Source organism: Ceratotherium simum, chromosome 1 (genome assembly GCF_057802395.1).
Source record: "Ceratotherium simum simum isolate JZ-2026a chromosome 1, ASM5780239v1, whole genome shotgun sequence".
In the NCBI taxonomy this organism is placed as follows: domain Eukaryota; kingdom Metazoa; phylum Chordata; class Mammalia; order Perissodactyla; family Rhinocerotidae; genus Ceratotherium; species Ceratotherium simum.
The window spans coordinates 80,466,808-80,489,881 of record NC_141900.1 but is presented as its reverse complement, the minus strand read 5'-3'; the positions used below and the strand labels follow the sequence as shown (position 1 = coordinate 80,489,881).

The following is a 23,074-nucleotide window of genomic DNA, read 5'->3' as shown; positions in this document are numbered from 1 at the left end:
ATCACCAAAAGAAACTCCTAGGTGGTTCTGGCATTGGGACTGAGAAATCTGCGCAGATAAGACCGGCAGGGTGCAGCTACGAGACGCCTGCTTGAGGCCAGAACAAACAGTGACCAAGTGTTGTGTGCCCCAGTGCGCCGCAGGCTCGTGCACATCCTAACAGTGCTGGACACCCGGCGTGCGCTCAAATATTTGCTGAATAAATGTCTATAGTAAATAACCTGTTTTGAGTCAACCGCATCCCAGCCCAGAAAATAATTGAGCTATGTGTGAGCTGAATCAGTACCATTTCGCAAATATAAAATCTATCTTGCTCATGCGTCTACAAAAATAAAGACAGTTTAAAACGAAAGGCTCGCGTTTTTTTTTTTTTCTTTTTCTTTTTAAGAAGGTTCCTTTGACTTTTATAATTCGGACTTCAGCACGAGTGTTAAGCAGTAGTAGAGCAGAACGAGAGACTTTTCAAAGTCTCTTCCCAACGTTATCTGGAAGTGAACGGCTCGGGCCCCACTTTTCCGCGCTCGGGTTCAACCCTGGGTATCAGGTTCGGGTTTGAAAGATGTTCTGGCCGCTCCCCACATCTGGGGGTGCGAGGGCAGCTCTCTCGCCCCCTGTTCGCCGGCTTGTGGGAAGGTAGCTTGCAGGAGAAAAGAGGGTGGGTGGTGGGGTCACGGCAGTCCAAGCAACCCCTGGTGGGCGCACACAGAGCCGTTACGCTCAGCGGCTCCCCACCTTTGCAAACCGGGCGCCCCGGCACCAGGGCACCTGGGCCCGGGGCAGCGCGGCGGCTCGCGCACGCGCACTCCGCGGCCCCCCGCCCGCTCCTCAACATTCCATTCCACGTGTTGCTTGTTGTAGGCGCCACAGGTTCCCCACCTGCGCCCGGGCGCTCGGGCCACTCCGACTCTGCCTGCCGGCGCGGCAGAACCATGGGGTTGGCGGGCTCCGGGCCGGCCGAGCAATTCACAAGGCGCTCGGGCTCGCCCCCATCGCTAACTCCGCCTATTTAATCCCGGCGGCTCCCCACTCTCCGTCCTCCTCCTGGCTCCTGCCCGCCCCCTTCGTCCGGGTGGTAGGAAACACTCCAGTCTCCAACTCGACGTGTCCGGAAAGCCCTGGCCAGTTTCCCTTTCGTTCTGCAGCCGCTGCTGCCAGCGCGCGGCTCCCTCAGACCCGCGGGCGCAGCCGCCCGGGGTGAGGCGCCTGGGGGCCGCGGGCCGAGCGGCGGGGCTCCCCGAGCACCATGCTGGACCCGTCTTCCAGCGAAGAGGAGTCGGACGAGGGGCTGGAAGAGGAGAGCCGCGATGTGCTGGTGGCGGCCGGCGGCTCGCAGCGAGCAGCGCCGGCCCCAGCTCGGGAAGGGCGGCGGGACGCGCCGGGACGCGCGGGCGGCGGCGGTGCGGCCAGACCCGTGAGCCCGAGCCCCTCGGTGCTCAGTGAGGGGCGAGACGAGCCCGAACGGCAGCTGGACGAGGAGCAGGAGCGGAGGATCCGCCTGCAGCTCTACGTCTTCGTCGTGAGATGCATCGCGTATCCCTTCAACGCCAAGCAGCCCACCGACATGGCCCGGCGGCAGCAGAAGGTGAGTTGCACGCAGGACCCGTCGCCTTCTGCGGCCACTTCTCCCTCCCCGGGGTTTTTTCCCGGGAGAGCTCTGGGGCGCCTGTCCTCTGTCCTGCTCAACGCAGGACACTGTATTTTTGTTAATCTTGGAGGGCAAAGGAATCATGGGGTGGGGGGAGACGGTGTTTTAGCCCGCTGGGTATCGAGTTGCAGCGGACGCGTCTTCTTCCCCACCTCCCGGTTGGCAGAAGCTGTCAGCTTGGCATCTGTGAGACCCAGACCGACCCGACAGCTCCGGCCGTGCGGTGGTTGCAGCCGGTGGGCTGGGCTCTGGCCGGGTTAGAACGCAACTCCCATCAACTTTAATTTCTAACAGCACTGGCGCATTCCCGTTCACCTGGCCCAGCTGGAACTGGCTTTGCCGTGGGTGTGAATGAGCGTGTAGCTAGGCGAAACAGGTGGAATCTGAACCCTGCTGTTAGCTAGAGAGAAGTTCTCACTAGGGCGAAGGGGTAGAATTTTTCCTCGGTGAGTTAATGGACAAGTTTCCTATACTGCTGTGTAATTAGGACATCAAATTCAAACAGTGAAGAAGGTTTGCAGCTTTGTAGAGTTGCTGTGGGTTAGTAATTCCTGGTCCAGGCAGGCCTAATGAAACGCACTATTGATGAAAAATAAAGGATTAGTGTATAACCACTTCGTAATGAATGCTCCCCCCCCACCCCAAAAGAGGTAAGGAGTTTGTTTCAGGTGTAATGTCTACCAACTTGAGTTTTAAAACCGGACCCCAAGGGTCTGATGTTCTGTAGCAGACAAAAATAATGACCCCAATTGCCCTAATTGGGTACATGTTCTCAATAGAAACTGCCTAGGAAATCTTTTAATAGAATGTGGATCCTAGAAGGTTCAGTAGAAATCTGTAAGTCCTCTTTGGGTCAAGATGTGGAGACCCAGAGAGATTGTAATTTGCCCAAGGCATACCTGGATGCACAGGTGTTTATTAGTTTTCTAAAGTATTAACTTCAGCAGCAGCAGGCACTTCTTAGAAATTTGGAGAGCTTTTGAATTGACTTTTGAAAAACTGTAGTTCAGAGTAAGTACAGTCTTGCCACCACCCTCCCATCCCCATTTACCCAGCCTCTTAAAACAGGCCTAAAGTAAGCAGCTGTTTTGAATCGGTCATTCTCTGGGCAAGCTTATGGATTGATTGTCTACAGCTGGCAGCTAATTACTCAGATCCTTCAAGTACCTAACCCTCTAGGTAATTCAGAGTCACAGAATGCCGGGGCTGGTAAAAGTCGTTGGGATCCTCTAAGTAGACCCCTCATTTTGGAGGAGAGAAGTATGTCAGTAGCATTTCCTGATCCCAAACTATCGGGCGTGATTGAAGACACCATTCCTCAGCTCAGTTTTGAGTGCCCTGTGGAGTTTTCCGTTCCACTCCTAGGTAAGTATCATACTTTCTCATCCACTGCTTGCATTAAGTTGCGTTGCAGTCAGTCACCCATTGCCTCTTCTCAGCTCTGTAGATCAAGTGACTTTCAAATTCAGTAGTCATTCTTAAACTAAGTGGAAGTAATTTTTGGCATATATGTTGTGTATGTGGTTATAAAAAGTTTATGAATTATCATCCAGTCTCCAGTTTTATCATTCATATTGCATTTAAGCTTATTTTTAGTGTATTAAAGTATAAAAATGTATGGCAAGACTAAGACGTTATTCCTGTTTGGAATATCATTCTTGTAAATGACTTTTTGCAAAAGCATCTTCAAGTACTGTGCGTATGTGTTGCATTTTGTTAATGAAACAAACTCTCCCTTGCTTGTTCAAATAGTGCAGATCTCTCTGACTCCTCCTGTTTAAATAGAAGGATTGTTTCTCCAGAAATTATTTGAATTGGCAAACGGGCATTCACAATACTACTGAGGAGACTGTTTTAACCTTATCCAGGCATTACCAAAAATAATTCCAAGCTACAAAAAAGCAAAATGCTGCATATGTTCTGTGCAAAAATATTTGGAATTCTTGTAAAGCCCTCTTTTCTAAACGTTCAGAGCACTGTGTACTGTCAGGTTAACTTGTGAATTTTACTGTCAGGTTAACTTGTGTGAATTTTATGTATTAAGGGTGAGGCCCCATAACAGCCCAAGTTTAAATGAGGGAAACACTTATTCAAAGGGCCTCATGCTTTTTTTTTTTTTTTTTTTTTTTTTTGAGGAAGATCAGCCCCGAGCTAACATCCATGCCAATCCTCCTCTTTTTGCTGAGGAAGACTGGCCCTGAGCTAACATCTGTTGCCAATCCTCCTTCCCCCACCTTTTCTCTCCACAGCCCCAGTAGATAGTTGTATGTCATAGTTGCACATCCTTCTAGTTGCTGTATGTGGGATGCCGCCTCAGCATGGCCAGACAAGCGCTGGGTCCGTGTGCGCCCAGGATCGGAACCTGGGCCGCCACTAGCGGAGCGCCCACACTTAACCGCTAAGCCATGGGGCCGGCCCCCACCACACTTTGTTTTTTTTAACATGCTTCTTGCTAAAGGGAGCTGGAGCAATTCTTGGCAGTCAGGTTTCCTCCTAGGACAAGAAGAAATGGGAATTTAACTATATTCTTGTGATTTTGATGCGCAAGCCAGTAATTAACGCCAAACTTTGTCTCGAATTATACAGTTGGGTTATATAAAAGAAGTAACAGGATAATTGCAAAATCACTAATCTATTGTATATTTTTATTCTGTATCTTCAAGTAGTCAGACATCTAGTAAAAGGATTTAATAGCTTAAATTGTTGTCATTGCAATGCATATTGCTGCTTACTCACTTCTCCCAACATTGAGAATTTAGAAACTCAGAAATTGATCTGAAAGGATCCTCATTTTATAAATGAAGAAAATGAATCACAGAGAGATAAGAGCCTTATCCTGGCAGTCAGAGCCCCCTCACTGTTAGGGCTGGTGAGTTTCTGTGAACCAGAACTGAGTTGCACTGTTTTTAATTCACGTGGCTAAAATGGCCCACAAAGGTAGTAAGGGGTTGTATGTATGAGTTATTTGAGAAAGCTTGATAGCGTTAAATTCAGTTGACAAAAACATGTCTGTCTTGGCTTTTGTCTGGAAAAATTCGCTCAGAGGAATAACAGTTGTCAGCTTATGCCAGTTAGGTCCTCTGACTACTTACGGCTTTACAGAAAATTCTGGGGGTGAGTGTGGACCGGTCATGGTGACAAAGCTTTGTACCAGGTGGTCACACTACCTAAGTGAACATATCTAGGAGTTCACACATGATTCAAATATGAAATAACAGCCAATGGCAAATTACTTCAGCTGTGAATAGCGCTTAAGCCTCTGTTTCCTTACCTTGATTGCCTTTGCATCATCACAACGCTAACAGCAATAATGAACTCTGGGTGATTCTAGATCATTGGTTAAAGATGGGATCAGTGTCGAAACGAGAAAAACAGTGACATAGATGAAGCAAGTCAGTTATTACTTAATAAATGCAATTTGTCAAACCTTTGGGAAACATTGAGACTCTGGAGGGAAAAGCAATAAAAGGGGTCCTTGGTGATTAGGAGGTAGGAAGAATCGGACAAACACAAGGACCACGGTAGAAGTGGTTAAGTACATTCTCTCACATAGATGTGGGTTTACATACTTCTGGTCTCAATTTATAACTTCAGGTGTGCATGACTTGAGGTGCTACCAGTTTTGGTTAGCCAGAAATCTATAGGTTTCTAGTCGGTGGTTGCTCTGTTCATTATATTTTCATTATTAAATTTAGTAAAAGTGAGATGTTGAAGGAGCCAACTGTTTTTTTAAAAGACATAATGAAGAGGGAATTAAAAATTAAAACGGTACCTACTAACTTTCCATATGATTCATATACCCATGTTCTTTGCATTTATATGCATTGCCACTGAAATCACACTCAACTGCCTTATTAAACGTTTTTATATAATCACTCCCACCACTTTGCATAATTTTCCTCGATAATTCTAGCTTTCAAAAATGTATACCAATACTGTGAAATTGCAGATGGTGGGGAAATAAGCTCCTTAGGTAAAATGGATCAGGAAGAGAGCATGTGGGGAACTAGTATTGGGTGAAATAGCTTCTGCCTACAACTCTTCCATCTGAATGTTATACTACAGTCAAGTGGCCACTTTTATCCCTTGTTGGAAGTGGTAGTCCTTTCTGTGTGTGTTGTTTAAATCTTCTGACTGCTTAGGTGATCCCCAAGCTCAGAGAAAGCCAGTTTTATAAAAAATGAGCTATAGATCTACAAAGGCTGAAAATCACTTATCTTATACCAGGAGTCACTATGCCTTACTGCTGTGTTGCCCCACCTTTGTGGCCTAAGATACAACAATGGCCACATGTATTATCAGCACAGTGCATGGTGTGTAAGAACTTATCAAATATCTGTTGGATACATGGAAGTGTCAGATTTAGTCCATGTTGCAAAGAATTAGTGAGGTGTAGGATGGAGGAAAGATAACAGAAAGGGAAAGTTAGTCTTCTACTCTTCCTTGGAAAAGAATGTTCCTAATCTGCATTGAGACCTCCAGGACTCACCCCACCCTTCTGAAGAAAGCCATAAAAGTGGTAATACCTGTTGGTGTAGAACCAACGACTTCAAGAGAGACAAGCAGTGTTAGAAGCCTCACAGTCTGCCTTGCTTTCTTGCTTGCAAGTTTCCAGCAGGTCTGGTGATTGTCTAAAAAGCCATCCTTTCGTGCTCCTCCTCAGGCATTGGTACATTATGATGCAAATACAGAAGGGATGGGTTATGCTGTTTGCTGCTTTTAATAATAGGGAATACATCGTCCTGTGGGGGAGTGAGTTGGAAACCACACATTAAAGTAAAACCTCAAACTGGCCTTCAACCGATCTCAGAAAAAATGCTTGTTGCTTCAACTGATTCTTCTAACCCTCCATAGGGTATCTTGAGACCGTAGCACTTAATTTGGTGGAACGAGCTGTGCTAATGAGAATTCAAACGGATTAAGTGATATTGGCGTTTGCTGCTTTCTTTCAAAAAGGAAATTGGCTGTAATTTTCATATACAATAACTGCTTATAAAGTGTGAAATAAAATATTGTAATTGTGTGGTTTCCCTCCAGTTTTTTTTTTCTTTTAATGGAAACAGTTCCCTTCATTTGTACACTCATAAATAGCTCAGTTTATAAGCTCGTTAAAGACCTTCAAAACAAAATTAAGAAAGCCAATTGCCAGGTTATGAAATATGGGGAGACTGGAAAATCCTACCAGTCATCATTTGCTAGTGAGGCAGGCCTCTTGTTGTTGTGCTACTTTATATGCATTGCAGATTAACTTAGACGTTTCTTTGGGAAGGAAGAGGTGGGTTGCATAGTCGTGTTATTGCTGTTTCAGTATTTAGGCTAGAAAGGACCTAATGATTGTAAATAGTGGATGTATCATTGGAACAATTAACACCTTTTCTAGAGTTTTAAGAGTATTCAAGAATCAAATTATGGAATCGTCTGAAATCCATAACATTTCATTTTATGGCCACTGTTTGTTACCAAATGATTTTGATATGATTTCCTTTAAAAAAAAAAAAAACCCTGATACCTATCCTTAGCTGCACATTAGAATCACCTGGAGAACTTTTAAAAATCCCATTATCCAGGTTGTACCTCAGGCCAATTAAGTCAGTCTTTGGGGCTGTGGTCTTAAAACTTCCCAGGTGATTCCAATGTACAACCAAGGCTGAGAACCACTGTTAAAGGGAAGCTGTGGAAATGACTTATTTTCACTGAGGTAAGGTGAAAGTATTTGCAGTGAGTGAGATTAATTAAACCAATATTCGATATTAAGGTAAAGGCTATAGGGATGCTCTAAGCAAGGAACAAAAAATACATCTAAATAATATTCTAGACTTTGAATCAATACAGTGAGGCCAGTGCATATTTATTTAGACTTTTAAAAGGTCTTCGATTATTTGATATACTGGAGGCAATTAAATTACATTAGCAATTGTGTAACTTATTCGTTGTAAAACCACAGATCACTACATTAGCAACAGAAGATATAGGCTGCTGAGGGTAAGCCTGAGTGCTGCTTTCCATTCCAGGATGAATGAGGAGAGAGAATACAGTGAAGTCTCCGAGTTGGAGCTGACACTGAGTAATGCCTATCTGAAGAGTAAATTTCACAAAGATCTTACAGGATCATTAGTGGGCAGAATGTTTCCTCAGTGTATACAATAGTGATGCATATATGTTTTTCAAAAAGTAAACCTCAGAAGTTGTTCTCCAGTAATTATCTGAAGTAATTAAAACTAAACAAGAACTTAGAGTGTTTTGATATTCTGCTGTTGCTAAAATTCTAACATGAGTTGGACAGTAAGGAAAGCTGCTATTTTCCTCAAATTGCATTAATAGGTTAAGTTGTTGGTTTGCATTTGGGAGCCTTCTACTTTGTAGAGCATCATTGATGTTCTGCTTTGCTTCTTGAAACTATCACATTACTTTGTAAACCTTATGGTTTGCGTGTTTTCGTTTTATAACCATCAAGTTGATGAATTTTTACAGTGCAAATGTTACTGGGGCAAAGAGTATGAATAATTTAAAGGCTGTCTTTGCCAATCTGATAGCTGAGATGATATTTAATTTGCTTCTTTCTGATTGCTTGAGGGTAAAGATGTGTATGTGTATGGTCTAAGATTCTTTTCCCATTTTTTTATTGAGACTTTGGTTTTATTAACGTGAACCCTTTATCACTATGTTGAGGATACTGCTTCTCTGTGGAGGGTGTTGCTATAGTCTTTCATTTTGTTTTCAGATACACTTTGATTGATCTTTTCCTTAAATTATTTCTCATTCATGCTCTTGGACAATGAGTTTCCCATCTGGAATTAAAGTTTGAAGCAAGGAGTTGACATTATTTCTTCCCCCAAATAACTAACCAATTCTTGCAGCTTAGTTTTTGATTAAGCTCTAATTTCATTAGTAAGCTGTAAGGCCAGATTGTTTCTATGCTTCAATAGTTGATTGGTCAAGTATTTTTTGAGCCCCTATTATGTGAGTTAAACACTATCCAATGTTCTGAGAATATAGTAGAGAATAAAACAAGCAGAAATCCTCTCATGGGCTAGCATTCAATAATTTATATGTAGATTATGTGTGTATATTTTTCTTTGTATTTGTTTCTAGGTTACTGATTCTAATTCATTAATCTAGTTATTTTTTCCTATTGCTAGTACCATATAATTTTGATTTATGACAATTTTTATCATTTTAGTGTATGATGCCTAGTTCCTATTTCTGTGTCAAAAATTCCTTTCATCATTCTCTGCTCCCCTCTTGCTTCTTGAAAATATTGTACCTGTATAGCATATTGGCTAGGAAATCACTCTTTGGTGTCAGAGGGCCTGGGCTTCATTCTTTTCTAGTATTCACTCACTGTGTGAGCAAGGCATTTCATCCCTCTGGGCCCTGGCTTTTTCATTTATAAAATGAGGATAATGACCTCATAGAATTCTTGTTATGGTTAAATGAGATGATGCATGTGAAGTGCTTGGTATGTGTATACTACATGCATAAGCTCCAAGTTAGGTGCTATCATTTTTGTCTTGTCAATTTAATTAAGCCTGTTGAGGAAGCAGTATTTTTTTTTTTACTTTAAGTCTTGAGGAACATAGCATGTCTCTTCATTTTAGTCAGGCCTCTTATGTCTTTGTGATGTTTTGTAGTTTTCATTATATAGACTCCTTGCATTTATAATCAAGATTATTTTTAAGCATTTTATAATTTTTTTTTAATGCGGCTTAACTTTTTCTATTCTCATTATGATGGTAAATGCAAAACTCTTTAATTGTTGTTAACTGGTCATATTACTGTATACTACTGATTATTTTAGTAGTTATTACCTGATCCTTCTAAATTTTCTAGGTAGGTGGCTGAATCATGTGATAGTGATGACTTTTGTCTCTTCCTATCCTGTAGCTGTTTCACATGTCACTGGATCGGAATAATGTCCAGAACAGTGTGTGTACCTGTTGCTGATAGCTTGTCTTGGTGCAGGCTTTACTGGGAATGCTTTTGGTCTTCCACCAGTGAATATACTGTTGGTTAGTATTTTAGGATAGATATTCTTTATTGTTTAAACAATTATTATTATTAATTTTTTTTGTGAGGAAGATTAGCCCTAAGCTAACAGCTGTCGCCAACCCTCTTTTTGCTGAGGAAGATTGGCCCTGGGCTGACATCCGTGCTGATCTTCCTCTCCTTTTTATGGGACGCCGCCACAGCATGGCTTGACAAGCGGTACATCGGTGTGCACCTGGGATCTGACCCTGCAAACCCCGGGCTGCCACAGTGGAGTGCACGCACTGAACTGCTACGCCCCTGGGCTGGCCCCTAACTATTGTATTTTTATTACATTAAGATAAAAAATATCAGGAATGTTTATCAAATTCCGTTTTTTTTTTGTTTTTTTTTTTGAGAGGAAGATCAGCCCTGCCAGTCCTCCTCTTTTTGCTGAGGAGGACTGGCCCTGGCTAACATCTGTGCCCATCTTCCTCCGCTTTATATGGGACGCCACCACAGCATAGCTTGATGAGTGGTGCATCGGTGTGCGCGCGGGATCCGAACCTTAGGCTGCTGCAGTGGAGCGTGTGCACTTAACTGCTACGCCACAGGGCTAGCCCCCAAATTCCTTTTTCATATCGAGGTGATAGTCTAATTTTATTTTACTGATGTCACATTAGATTATTAGGTTTCCTATGAAAACATATTTTCATTTCCAGGATAATTCCTATTTGATTGTGGTCATTTTCTATACACCTTTAATTTTGAGTTCCCTACGTTTCTAATTTTTGATTTTTATGCCTGTGTTCATAAGAGAAAGGTGTAGCACTTTCTGTTTTGGGCTGTCATTGTCATGGGTTTGGTTTTAAGGAATAGTAGTGTTAGAAACATTTTAACTTGATCTGTGCTCTAGAATAGTATTTTTGCTTTTTTGTTATGTAAAGTATCTGATACTTGGACTTTTGAAAGAATTCACTCATGAAATTAACTACATTCAGAACCTATTTTAGATTTTTTCCTTTCTTTGGCCTGTTAGATTTTTCTCCTTATTCCAGTTTCAAATATAATTGCATGATTTTAGAAAATCGGCTATTTCTAGATTTTTCAGGTGTATTAACATGGAGTTGGACATATGTCTCACTTTTCTCAATCTTTTATGTTTTAAGTCTTCAGATTTTATTCTCCATTTAAAAAATTCACTAGATATCCCAGATACTATTGTTTTTACAAATATACATGTTAACTTTATAAATTCTGTTATTTTATAAATCAGTTTTTATTTTATTTCCTGTTTCCTCTTGGGTTTTTTTTTTTTTTTGGTGAGGAAGATGGTCCTTGAGCTATCATCTGTGCCAGTCTTCCTCCACTTTGTATGTGGGATGCTGCCTCAGCTTGGCTTGATGAGTGATGTATAGGTCTGCGTCTGGGATCTGAACTGGGGAACCCCAGGGCCTCTGAGGTGGAGCACTCGAACTTAACCACTATGTCAGCCCCCTAGGATTTTTTCTTTTAAGGGGGCTGGGTAGGGGGAGACATAAGGGAGAAGTTGTTTCATCTAGCTTCTTAATTAGGTTGATTATTTTCTCTTGTAATAAGAAAATATACTGGGCTAACCCTGATGGCCTAGTGGTTAAAGTTTGGGCTTCCGCTTCTGCAGCCTGGGTTTGGTTTCTGGATGTGGAACCACACTGCTCATCTGTTGGTAGCTGTGCTATGGTGATGCCTCACATAGAAGAACTAGAAGAATTTACAACTATACACAGCTATGTACTGGGGCTTTGGTGGGGGAAAAGGAAGAAGACTGGCAACAGATGTTAGCTTAGGACAAATCTTCTCCTGCAAAAAAATATATATACAAAGCTATGAATTTACCTCTAGATACAGTTTGGCATCAGTTTGTTTGTTAGATTATGAAACTCATAAGATTATTTTGCAAAAAATAGGAATTGCAGATTTTTTTCCCTTGAACCAGTATTTACATAGTTAATCAGAAGAGTAATTTAAAAATCTCAAGTGTTGAAGTTTTGTTTTCTCTTTAGTAAGATTTCTAATTATGTCGACAGTGTGGTTCACTGAACCAGTCTCTCAATGTAGTGTGTAATTAAGTTTTACATCATAAATTAGTGTATATTCTGATTTTAGGATTAAAAGTTTGCTATCTAATTAGTGTTGTAGTCATTCCTTATTTTTATCTTTATCAATGACTAAATTATCCTACTATCATTGTATGTATTTTTAATTTTGTGTTTCTAGGGATATCCATAAATTTTGATGTCAGATTGTTAATAGTATAAAGAGTCATAAGTATACTTATAGTCAGTGAAAAGTAATTCTTTGGATCCCTTTGATCCATCTAGTGTGTGTGTGTTGGACAAGAATTCTACTTTGTTCAATTTTAATGTTGAAATTACCTTCTTTTGGGGGAATTTATTAGAGATTGATAGGTACCTGTAATATGTACACACCTACACTCATGTTACCTATATACACACATACATACACAGATGTGTGTATATATGTTTATATGTGTATAAGCATGTTTTGGAGTTATTGTCTATTGAGGAAAATTATTTAATACAACAATTTTTGCCTAGTCTTTGCTTTTATAAGAATTTGAAACATTAGTCATCACTGATGTGATGTTTAATTTTATTATTTTCCATTTTTTTTTTTTCAGTGTTTCCTTTGCTTTTTGTTTTATGTCTTTGCTATATGGCATTACAGCTCTCCCATCTCAGAGCCAGGGAAGGTAGTGACGTGATGTAAATCTTCCATCGCCTTTCTCACGGTTGTGCTTACTGTTGTGATTCATTGGGCAGAGCACATGTGTTGCAAGAGGAAAGTCCACTAACTTTGTAATCCCTGAAGAAAATTGAAGACACGGCCTCTTAAAAGTGGGTTTTCATTTTATATTTAGTCTGCAGTGTTTTTACCTTTTAAAATATTTTTATGGATCTGCATGAATATTTTTTATTGAAAGGTGGAAAAATTAAATTCTGCTGCCATGAACCAGTATTCTTACTACTTTAACAAATTTAGGGAAATATATTCCAAATCTTATTTGAAGATATGAGAATCTTATTTTAATTTGGTTCTCCAGAAAAATATCTAAAACTCAAAAATACTGCTTTAGCCAAAAAGGCTTACGAAATGCTAAATATCATAAGAAAACAATCTGAAATATAACACAGCAACTCGAGCTTACAGTTGTGAAGCTCTAGTTTTCTTAACCGGAGTCATTGCATATATTTTCAAGCAGCGATAACTAGCGAGATTGAGATAAAGCACATTCTTGTTCTCCCATCCCTGTTTCAACTAGAGCCACTCTGCTTTTATGTGTTATTAGAACAATATACCTAAAATGACAGAGGGGAAGGCCAAAGTGTCCAAATAATTATGAAAAACTAAAGTTATATGATTCAAGTTTACAATCCCATAAGAATTTCTATAGTTTTATCACCACATCCTAGAATCGTACACTTTGGACTTGATTTTTCCTTTGCTTTTTATTTCCTCGTGAATATTTGAGAAGTGATATGGAGATATACAGTTTAATCCAACACAGATCTTCCCATAAGAAGCTGAAATTTAATAGGTGAGATGTTGAATGTGTGGTCCTTCAAATAAGTAGAGATCAAAAGGACAATTTTTTTGGAGCTTGGGGGAGATTTGGGTACAAGAGGCAAATTTGAGAATTGTCATGTGAATTGCAGTTGAAGCCATCGGCTTGAATGATGTGTTTGCAGGAAGGAGAATCCAGGAAAGAGAAGGGTTTCATGACTTGATCTTAAAGAACTTCAGGATTTAAAAGACAGGAGAGAAGGCTGAGCTAGCAGAGGAAATGGAGAAGGAACAGCTAGATACATAAGAAGAAAGCTAGGATGGTCTGTGTCACAGAAACTAAGGGAAGAGCTATTTAATAGAAGGAAGTAGAAAACAATGTCACATGCTCCTGAGAGATCAAATGGGGATTAAAAATGTTAATTGGATTTAGCCATATGGAAATGACCCCAACGTTGGTGACCCTAGTAACTCATTTTAGGTTTAATTTCACAGCCCACTTTTTTGTATGTTAATATTTCTAAACTGCATTTTGTATGCTGAATTTAGCCTTTCATACAACATCTGAACAGCTTGAGTTATTGCGTGGTGGCTTTGCCACCCAACAGTTAAGCTTCAGCAGTGCTGCCCTTTGTATAGACTTTTGTAGGGGAAGCTATATAAATGTATATATGTGTGTGCATATGTATTCTTTTGTTTTATAAAAATGAAAAATTAGTAATAAGCAGAGATTTCAAATGCGGTACACGAAGTATGCCTCAAATAGCAAATCTTTGACATTAATTGGGTACTTATTAAATTTAGCTGTTCATTTCAATTATGAATGAAATGACCAAGCTCAGAACTTGTGCGGATGCTGGAATGCGTAAATCAAAAGAGGTGAAACCAGGTTGTTTGTAATATTGTTTTTAACTCACTGGTAATGTCCCTCCCCTCCTGCATTGTCCCCTTTCTCTTTGTTTTGCTTTTCCACATTCAGTGTTCCGTATTTATAGGAACCCTATCTGTTGGAGAGTAGGGTTCTGCCCTTCTTTGTCCTGTCTAAATTGCTGTCTCATCTGTAAAATGACGCATACAATACTTGCTTCAGCAAGATGCTGTGAAGACTATGTAAAATTTCTGAAAAGCACCTAGCACGGTGCCTGGCGTGGAATAGATCTTCAAAGTTTCCTTTATTTTCTCAACTTTCATTCAGAAAAAATTTTCATTCTGTAAAGCATACTGCATTTAGTTGGCAAATATTAAGGCAATATTTGAACAGCTATTGTATGCCAGGCAGTATTTCGGGCACTGGGAGTATAGGTGTGGACAAGACAAGCCCTCATGAAGCTTATATTCTAGTTGAGGAGATGGATAATCAACAAATAGATGCATATACATATTAAAGGATAGATAGTGACTGTGGGGAGGGGGTTTGGCATCACTAGCTATTTCAGGTAGGGTAGTCAGGGGAAGCTTCGGAGGAGCAGGTAATGGTTGAGCAGAACGTGAAGTAAGTGAAGGACTGAGCCCCTTGAAGACGGGGGTGAGGAGGAAGAACATCACAGATGGCGTTAACAGCAAGTACAAAGAGCCTTGAGGTAGAATAAGATGAGCTTTTCTTATGTGCAGCAGCAAACTGGTCTAGGGTGGCCAGGGTGGAGTGAGAAAAGGGAAGTGGGATGTGATGAGTCTAGAGAGGTAGGTGTGGGGTAGTTTGTGGAAGTTCTTTAGGCCATGGTAAGATCAGAATTTAAATCTGATGGGAAGCAATTACCTCTTTGAGCAGGTTCAAAAAGTGATCTGATTAAGCATCTAAAAGATCTGTTTGATCTGAGACAGTGCCACTACATTGCACAACTCCAGGGACACCATTTACATGGAATTTAAGGCACCTGCTTAAAGTTGTGCAGCCTTGACAACAGACTGTAGGGCCAAGAGTGGAAACAGGAAGACCAGTTGGGAGGTTGTGGCAATGGTTCAAGTTTGAATGGGGCGGGGTCACCTTAGAGGCAATACAGATCATAGGTAGTATTTACTCAACATTACTTCATTAAGTTTGTAAATATGTTATAATGAACAATATGGTAAAATAGGGTTATTTTGAGATTATAACATGTGAAATCCATTTAAGCTATTTTGTCAAAATAATAAACACTTGTGTGGTTAGAAATCCAAGCCTTGCAGAACTTACAAAGCAACAGTCTCCTGTCCCACTCCTCCCCATTCTAGTCATTCCCAGAGGGAACCCTTTTCACTCTTCACTATTGTGTTTTTGGTCTGTTTCTGAGGAAAATGGGCCCTGAGCTAACATCTGTTGCCAATCTTCCTCTCTTGGCTTGAGGAAGATTAGCCCTGAGCTAACATCTGTGCCAGTCTTCCTCTATTTTGTATGTGGGTCAATGCCACAGCATGGCTGCCGATGAGTGGTGTGGGTCTGGGCCTGGGGACTGAAGCTGGGTCGCTGAAGTGGAGTGTGTTAAACTTAACCACTAGGCCATGGGGCCGTCCCCCCACTATTTTTTTTTATTCTTGAAAATACTTCATAAACTGAAATAAGATGCCTATACTTTTCCACATTCATCCTTTTCAGACTTGAGCCATTACTTCCTGTAGAAGGGGCAGGGTGGGCAGATTTAGCTCATGCACACAAGCATCTGGCTCCCCTTTCTTCTACTTGGAATATGGTTATTACCATTGTTGGTTTCTGCTAGTTGACTCCCATAAGTTCTCCCCTTCTTACAAAGAGTAGACTTCTTAGTTGGGCACTGGTTGCCTGGCTTAAGACTACATTTCTCATCTTGCTCTCTGCCTCCTTTTGTTAACCATGGGAGTGAACATGATTCTCTACAGGGAATGTGGGTCAAGAAGACAGCCCTGGGGGATGCCAACTTTATTTCTTCCATGTGAGAACAGGACCAGGTCCCATGACACCCTCAATTTTCATGAGGAATTGGGCAGGCAGTGTCTTTGTTACAGAATCCCGGAAGACAGGCCACAGACTGCTGAGATTTCTCTGGGGAGAGCAGAAAATGAATCTTGCCAGGATAGGACCAAGTATATAGCATGCAAATTTTTGTCCCAGATTGTTACAAATTGTTGCTGGCTGGGGAACAGTTAGGGTCGGACATTTGTTCCAGGTTCTCTTGTGGCTAGATATGGCCAAAAGACTAAGTTCGCGCTAGTGGGGTGTGAGTGGAAGTGATGTGTGCAGACCTATGAGCTATTCTCTGAGAGGGGAGGACAGTCTCCTCTCTGATCCCTTTCCCTTTCCCACTGGCTAGAATATCAGTGTCAGTGTGGCAGTAGTTAACGCAGCCATTTGGATGAGGAGATGGTTGCTACTTGTTGAGGGTAGCAGAGCAACACATTTGAAGGAACCTAGAGCTCTGATAGCTTTGCAGAGAGCTACCAACCACCTCAGATTTCTGAGAAAGAAACGAACTTCTGTAGTGTTTATGCTGACTTTTTAAAGTTAACTGATAAGATTTTGTTATAATAGGTCTCCGTTATATCCATATCCTGCCTACAGTTAGCTTTGTAATTGAACTAATATCCTCACCCCTTATTTCTCGGTCCTTGCACTATAGACTTGATAGCTGTCCTCTTCCTGCTGTTAGTGTTAATTACTTGATATTCGCTTCCCCTCCTTTCTTGCTATGTTTCCAGCCCTATCTTCTCTTGCAGCTATGGGTGGCCATGTGACATGTTTTTTGGTGTATGAGACAGGAGACAATCATCTTTTGACTATGAGGAAAATACTACAGGAATTTCAGACACACTTGATTCTGAAACCACTGCCAGCAGCACCTGTATCAAGCATTTTCTTTTCTGAGGGAAAATACGCCCCCAAGATTGCTAATTTATTTTGTGTTCTGTAAGAGTTAAGACCTTTGCATGTTGTTGAGTAGTTGATTCTAGAAATTGAAAACTATGTAATGGAGTTTACATTCTTAAGACTATTTTTCAATGCAAAACCACATTGTATGCTTGGTTGCATTTCTTATAAAACTTTATTTTTCTTGGACTTTTATTTTTTCTTCTCTACCCATTTTGTCTCCCTTCATTGCTTCCTTAAGTGGTACCAAATTATAAACCAGTGGTTTTCAATGAGGATGGTAACACCGCCTAGCAGACATTTAAGTTTGTGGGGTGTGTTTGGTTTTCTCAGTGATGGAAGGATTGCCATTGGTATTTCATGGGTGGGGTCCAGGGATTCTAGAAATCCTGAAATGCGTGAATAACTGTCCGTCCTGCATGGCAGTTGAATGTCCTATTGGACATTTATGTTAGGTAAAGCTGGTTTATAATTATTTGAGCCTAGAGCATAACTATTTATAAAATGCAAAATGTCTTTTGCATTGGTTTAATGTGTAGCTATTTTCCTAGAAATACAACTCCTGGGTAAATTGAGAGAAGATTGAACTTTATTTTTTTTTTAGGAACTTTCCTGAGAATTGCTCACCATTTTTAAAATAATGTCACCAACAGCAATGATGCTTGTGATATTTGTTACCAGTACAGGATGCTTGTGTCAGCCTTCAATTTCAGTTGTCACATTCTCCTTGATTTCATAGATATATACAAAAACTATTTAGCCCTTATTTCAAAGTGTGAAAAATAAAAGCGTTGACAACATTCAGTTAAATGTTGCCTGACTTCCTTTAAATTCATACTTCTTTGTTATATAAGTGAGAGTATGCATCTTGTTTGTCTTCCAGATCAGCTGTGCCTAAGCATTTACATACTAAGATACATTTTATTTCAGTTATTTTATTTCTATTCCAGTTAGGATATTTATTTATATTTTTGAAAATATCTGTGCAGATAATATAGCCTAGCTATAAATTGCATTTCTGCATAGCAAAAGGGTTATTTTTCTGTTTCCTTTTAAAATTAGCAGGGAACTTTCGTCAGTTAGGGCCCAGTAGGAGATAGCTGTCACACCCCAAGGGGCAATTCACCAATTACAGAGGGTCAGGTGGTTTTAAGGAAACCAGTGAGGGGTGGTGAAGCAGTCGAGAGTTGGCTGCAGAGGGAAGCCCTTGCTATGCCTAGGCCTCCATGGGCAAAAGGGGGGAGCTCTCACCTGACCTGGGCAGGAAGTAAAGCTGTCGGGAGGAAGGCTATGTGAGAGAGGCTGTGGTTGCCAGGTGAAGAAGCCTGTTATTGCCAAACTGTGCACGGCAGGGAGGGAGCCAAGGGAGTACAGCTCGCTCGCCTTTCTCTTCCCTTGCTCCTATTTAGTGCTGGTACTTCACCAAAAGGGTAGCCCAAAGAGAAGCTGAAGACCAGAAATGCTTGGCTGTTGTAGTTCATTAGCTTCCCAAGGCCCAGGACAGGGTAGGCAATAGGGGAAAATGGATCAGAGGGCAAAGGGGAATATCCAGCACGTGGGGTGTCCTGTCTGGGTTTGAGAATCTCTCTTCTGAGGGATAGTATTTCCCCACAGATATGTCCGTCCTGTAGCCTTCCTCTGGCTTACTCTAATCTGAACTGGTGTTTGGACCTCAGGCTTGCGAGTTGTCCTCCTCTTGTCATAGTTGTTTTGAGTTGGAGACACTGTTGTCCTGTTCCTTCATTTTGTTTGAACCTTTTCACTTGCACCTTTGTAAGGAGTGTGTGGTAGATTTTCTGAATCCATGGTGGTCTGAAGTTTTCTTTATTTTGGTGGAGAAATTGGCTGGGCATAGAAGTCTGTGTTGAAATCATCCTCTCTCAAAACTTTGAAGGCATTACTCCACAATCTTCTAGCTTCTGTTGTTGCTAACGAAAAGTTTTGTCTAGTTTCATTTTTAAATGATCCACTTTTTTCTTTCTCACATGCTCTTAATGTTCTTGTCTTTGTCTTGAGGGGGTTGTAAAATGTTACAATAATCCTTTTGGGTTTAAAAGAATTTGTTGTGCTAGGTGCTTGGTTAAACATTCAATCTGGCTATAGGAGCATGTCTTTCAACTCGTTGAAATTCTTATTTTTTGTGAACTTGGAATGGAGGAGGCTGGGCGGTAAAGGATGGTGTCTGCTTTTCTCTATGGTGAGACAACTCCTTGAAATCATCCTATTCTCTTTATTAGTACACTTAAATCTCAGAATATTCTATTTGGATTAATTTTCTAATCACTCTTCAGATTGAGAGTCGTTAACAGTGTGTTTTCACCTGCCTGGCTTTACTGTAGGTTCAGAGTAATATAAAGTTTGCTTAGGAGAAGCAAAGGACATTATAATAGTATATTCATATTGTACATAATTAAAATATTCCGTTTTCCTTATGTCTTAATTTTCTATATGACCTAGTAGTTTTCTCTGTCTCTTCTGCATATTAATGGAGTTATTAACTGGAATAAGGCCCATAGATTCTAAAATGATCTTGATATGATGAAATGTGTACGTCTGGCTGGAGAAAGGAATTTCATAAGAAACTTGTTGCTCATTCAGCATCATGTTTTTGCCTATAGGCATTAACTGGTTATTATAAACGTTAATTAAGCTGAGAATCTTTTAATTATATTAGTTATCCAGCTCCTCAACATATGTATGTATTACTCCTATGTTCAGTAAATCATTTATAAAATTTTGTATTTTGGGATATTTTTCTCTAATGTAAAATAGTATAAACTTGCAATTAACCAAAACCCCGTTAAATTGAATATTTTAAGCAGTTTTAGGAGCAAACCAATAAGGAAGGGAGTGGTGAGGGGAATCACAGTATATTCTAAAAACAACTTGTGAGATATGTGCTAGGGTCAGGGAGAGATCTGAATTCCATTGGTAATTTTTTGGCAGAAGTTATTCTTTTTATAGTGCACGGCCCTCAGGCCCTGCTCCCTGACTGCATCAATATGTAATGGTTTCAATAAGTAGTATACCATGTGTGTTTTCATCCCTGCCAGGAGCCAAGTGCGTGACAATGAGAACATTGTAACTTTTTATGAAGCAACTTCTTTTATTCTCAAAGACAGCTCTCTTCAGCATATTTGCTTGAATACTGCACTTTTTACTTGGGATTTTTCTCACCAGGGTCCTCACTAGGCCCCCAGGGTTTTCGTTAATTTCGGAGTTCTATATTGCTGTTCAGAGGCCTCACAGCAAAATAGTCTCAATATCTTCACAAAAATATATAGCCTAAAATGTCAACTATACATAATGTGCCAGAAATATTAATGCTTACCAGGTTTTGAGATGTCCTTCAGAGCGCAAAGGTTACAAAGCAAGGGATGAAACACATGATGGCTTTTAAAGGAAATGAGGAGCATTAAAGGACATTTTTAAGTCTTAGAAGTTTGAGCTCATCTTATTTCTGTTTCTGTATTTGCTCAGAGAATGTCAGCAATCTGCCTAAGGTCCTTCAGTTTGTAAATGATGGGGTTTGGATTCTAACTCACATATCTGTGCCTCAAACTCGTGGATCTTTACTTCAGGTTCTTCCCAAGTTGTCTGTCTTTTTTTTTGCAAAATAAGTACTTTGTTTCTGGTATAAGAGCTCTTATTTAAAATTGTTTTATTAGATTGCACTGAAGTCAGAAGCACGTGGATATATTGCAAGACAAATCTTGTGCCCCCTAAAGCGTTACTACATACAGTTAAAGCCTGACATAAGGTGACTGCATATTTTTGTGATCTTCAACAGTGGCTTTATAAAGATAGTTGGTTAGGATTGTATGGGAAACTGTTTGAATACAAAATCTTAAAATGTCAGGACCTCGTAATTGGAATTCTGAATTCTCATAGACTGTAATAGAGTCTGTCAAACTGCTAAAGAGGTTATTGATCTTGATTCCGAATGCCTGCCCTTGGGGCACCTGTACTCAGGGCTTCCCATTCCCTTCCCCAAGCAACACTGAATCTGGCTATGGAAAGTTGTCATCACTTAATAAATACTTCAACCTGAGTTTCTCTTTTGGTGTTTACTGCTGTTTCTTCTCAAATCTCCAGGACTATATATTTTTTCTGAGTATAGACATATGTGCTTGTAGTAAAGTCCAGAAACATACAGAGAAATCAAGGGGAAAATACGTGTGATCTGACCAGAGGTAACAGCCGTGAGAGCTGAGCAGTTCATCCTCATCATTCTTTCCATGCCTCTTTTCGCTTGTTCATCATGCTGTAAACACAGATTTGTATCTTGCCTTTTTTTCCACTTAGCATTATATCCTGAGTATTTTCCTTTTCAAAAAAACTCTAATACTTTTTAAATGCTTTTATACTCTTTCCTCATATCATAATGAACTTTTATGCCATGATGATTGTTTATGTCCTAGGGGTGAGGGGTGGATTTCACAATATTTCTAGACTGGGAATAGCGAATTAAAGAGGGCACATTTGAGACTTGTAATATGTATTGAGTACTTTTTGAACAAATTTATGGAGATATGAATATATACACAGACCTATGAATAGTTCACAGGCATACCTATCTCACTGCAGCCTTGCTAACCTTGAATATTATGTTAAAGATGTCTTTGTAAAGTTGGTTTCTTTTAGTTTTTAACAAACTTATATAGTGCTTACTATGCTCCACAGATGGTTGGTTAGACATCTTTGTATATTTGATTAAAACATGGTATCTTATTTTACTTTTTTTTTTTTTTGAAGTTAGTTAAAATGCTCATTTGTCACGAGGTTTTTAGCCATGTTTGGGCCCTGTTATTGTGAAGGCTCTTGTGAAGCAAGCTGGGAGCCAAGAATTCATGTTGGTGTGTCTGAAAAGCCTGTAAGTAGGGGTTTGTGTGTCTAAGAAGATTGGCAGTTTGGCATTTCAGTATCCTATGGAAGGAGAGCATGAATGTGGTGAATGTAAAGATAGATAAGATGATGGACGAGCTGAAGAAGCAAGAGAAGGGCTGTAAGATGTTTAAGAAACAAAATGAGAAGCACACAAGGACTGATGTGAATGAAGAGGGTTTAGAGATTGTTCTTAGGATCTTGCTGGTACCAGTTGTGGGATGGGGATACCATAATCAAGATGTGAAACACAGGAGAATAGGATATTTGGGGATATTCCAGTGAGGGTTACGTTGGCTCTGAACAGAAAGCCTAATAGTAGCTTAAACCATTGGGCTTTATCACTGTGCAAGAACATGGGCTAGGATGGTGGCTCACTGATGCCCTAATAAAGCAGCCTTCTCCTGGTTCCGTTCTATCCCTAGCATGAGTCTTTTGCCTCCATGGTTACAACTACCTGCAGGTGAGGTATTTATGTTCCAGGCAGAAGGAAAGGAGGAGCCATGGGCTCTATCATGGAGAGACTTTACTCTGGAAAGGAGCGCCCCTCCCCACCTCAACTTCTTTCTATATCTTATTGATGAAACATAGGTATAAAGAAGGCTGGGAATATTAGTTTTTTTTCTTACCAGTCTCTGTACTAGAGGAAAGCGGAGAAGAAGGAATTTGGAATGGAAGTTAAGCCGCTCACAGTATGTCAACAAGGGAGCAAATAATAAATTTAGTTTTGGCCATGTTTGTGGAGACTTGTATGCAGTAGAAGTAGTTAGTGCCTAGCTCTCAGAAGTTGTTAGGGATTGAAAGATATAGAGGCAGTCTGCATTTGCTTCATACTGAGTCTTGTATCTGAAGGACTTCAAATTCCTGTTTCTAGGTTTTTCTTTTCCATGGCTGCTTTTGTTTCCTAAATTCCGTTTATTAGGTCCCATGTCACTTTGTATCAGGACCACCCCCTGCACCTTCCAGCCACAAGGCCCACTCCCCATGACATCCTGTCACTCTGGTCCAATTTCCCATTATTTTGTTAACTGCCCTCAGAATTCCCTTGGATGTGCTTATAGTATGAATGGGAGGGTCCTTTATCCATGTTGGAAATTTGAATTCCAGTCTGCAATTTATCAGATATGACAATAACCACATTTTTCAACCCCTCTCTCTATATATGCCTTTTTGTATCTGGGGGAATGGACTGCTGTTAG

General features: G+C 40.5%; 1 protein-coding gene across 6 annotated transcripts in view; it reads left to right on the top strand.

The window, feature by feature from the left end:
* Positions 1–908: 908 nt before the first annotated feature.
* Positions 909–23,074, top strand: part of CADPS2 (calcium dependent secretion activator 2) — a 496,283-nt gene continuing 474,117 nt past the window's right edge. For 3 of the 6 annotated variants that reach the window (XM_087430207.1, XM_087430199.1, XM_087430213.1), the window contains exon 1: positions 909–1,582. In XM_087430207.1, the coding sequence (XP_087286333.1) occupies positions 1,244–1,582 (339 nt within the window). In that variant the 5' untranslated portion in view covers positions 909–1,243. The remainder of the gene's footprint in view (positions 1,583–23,074) is intronic. The other 3 variants (XM_004418749.3, XM_087430182.1, XM_087430176.1) reach the window with 1 other exon arrangement.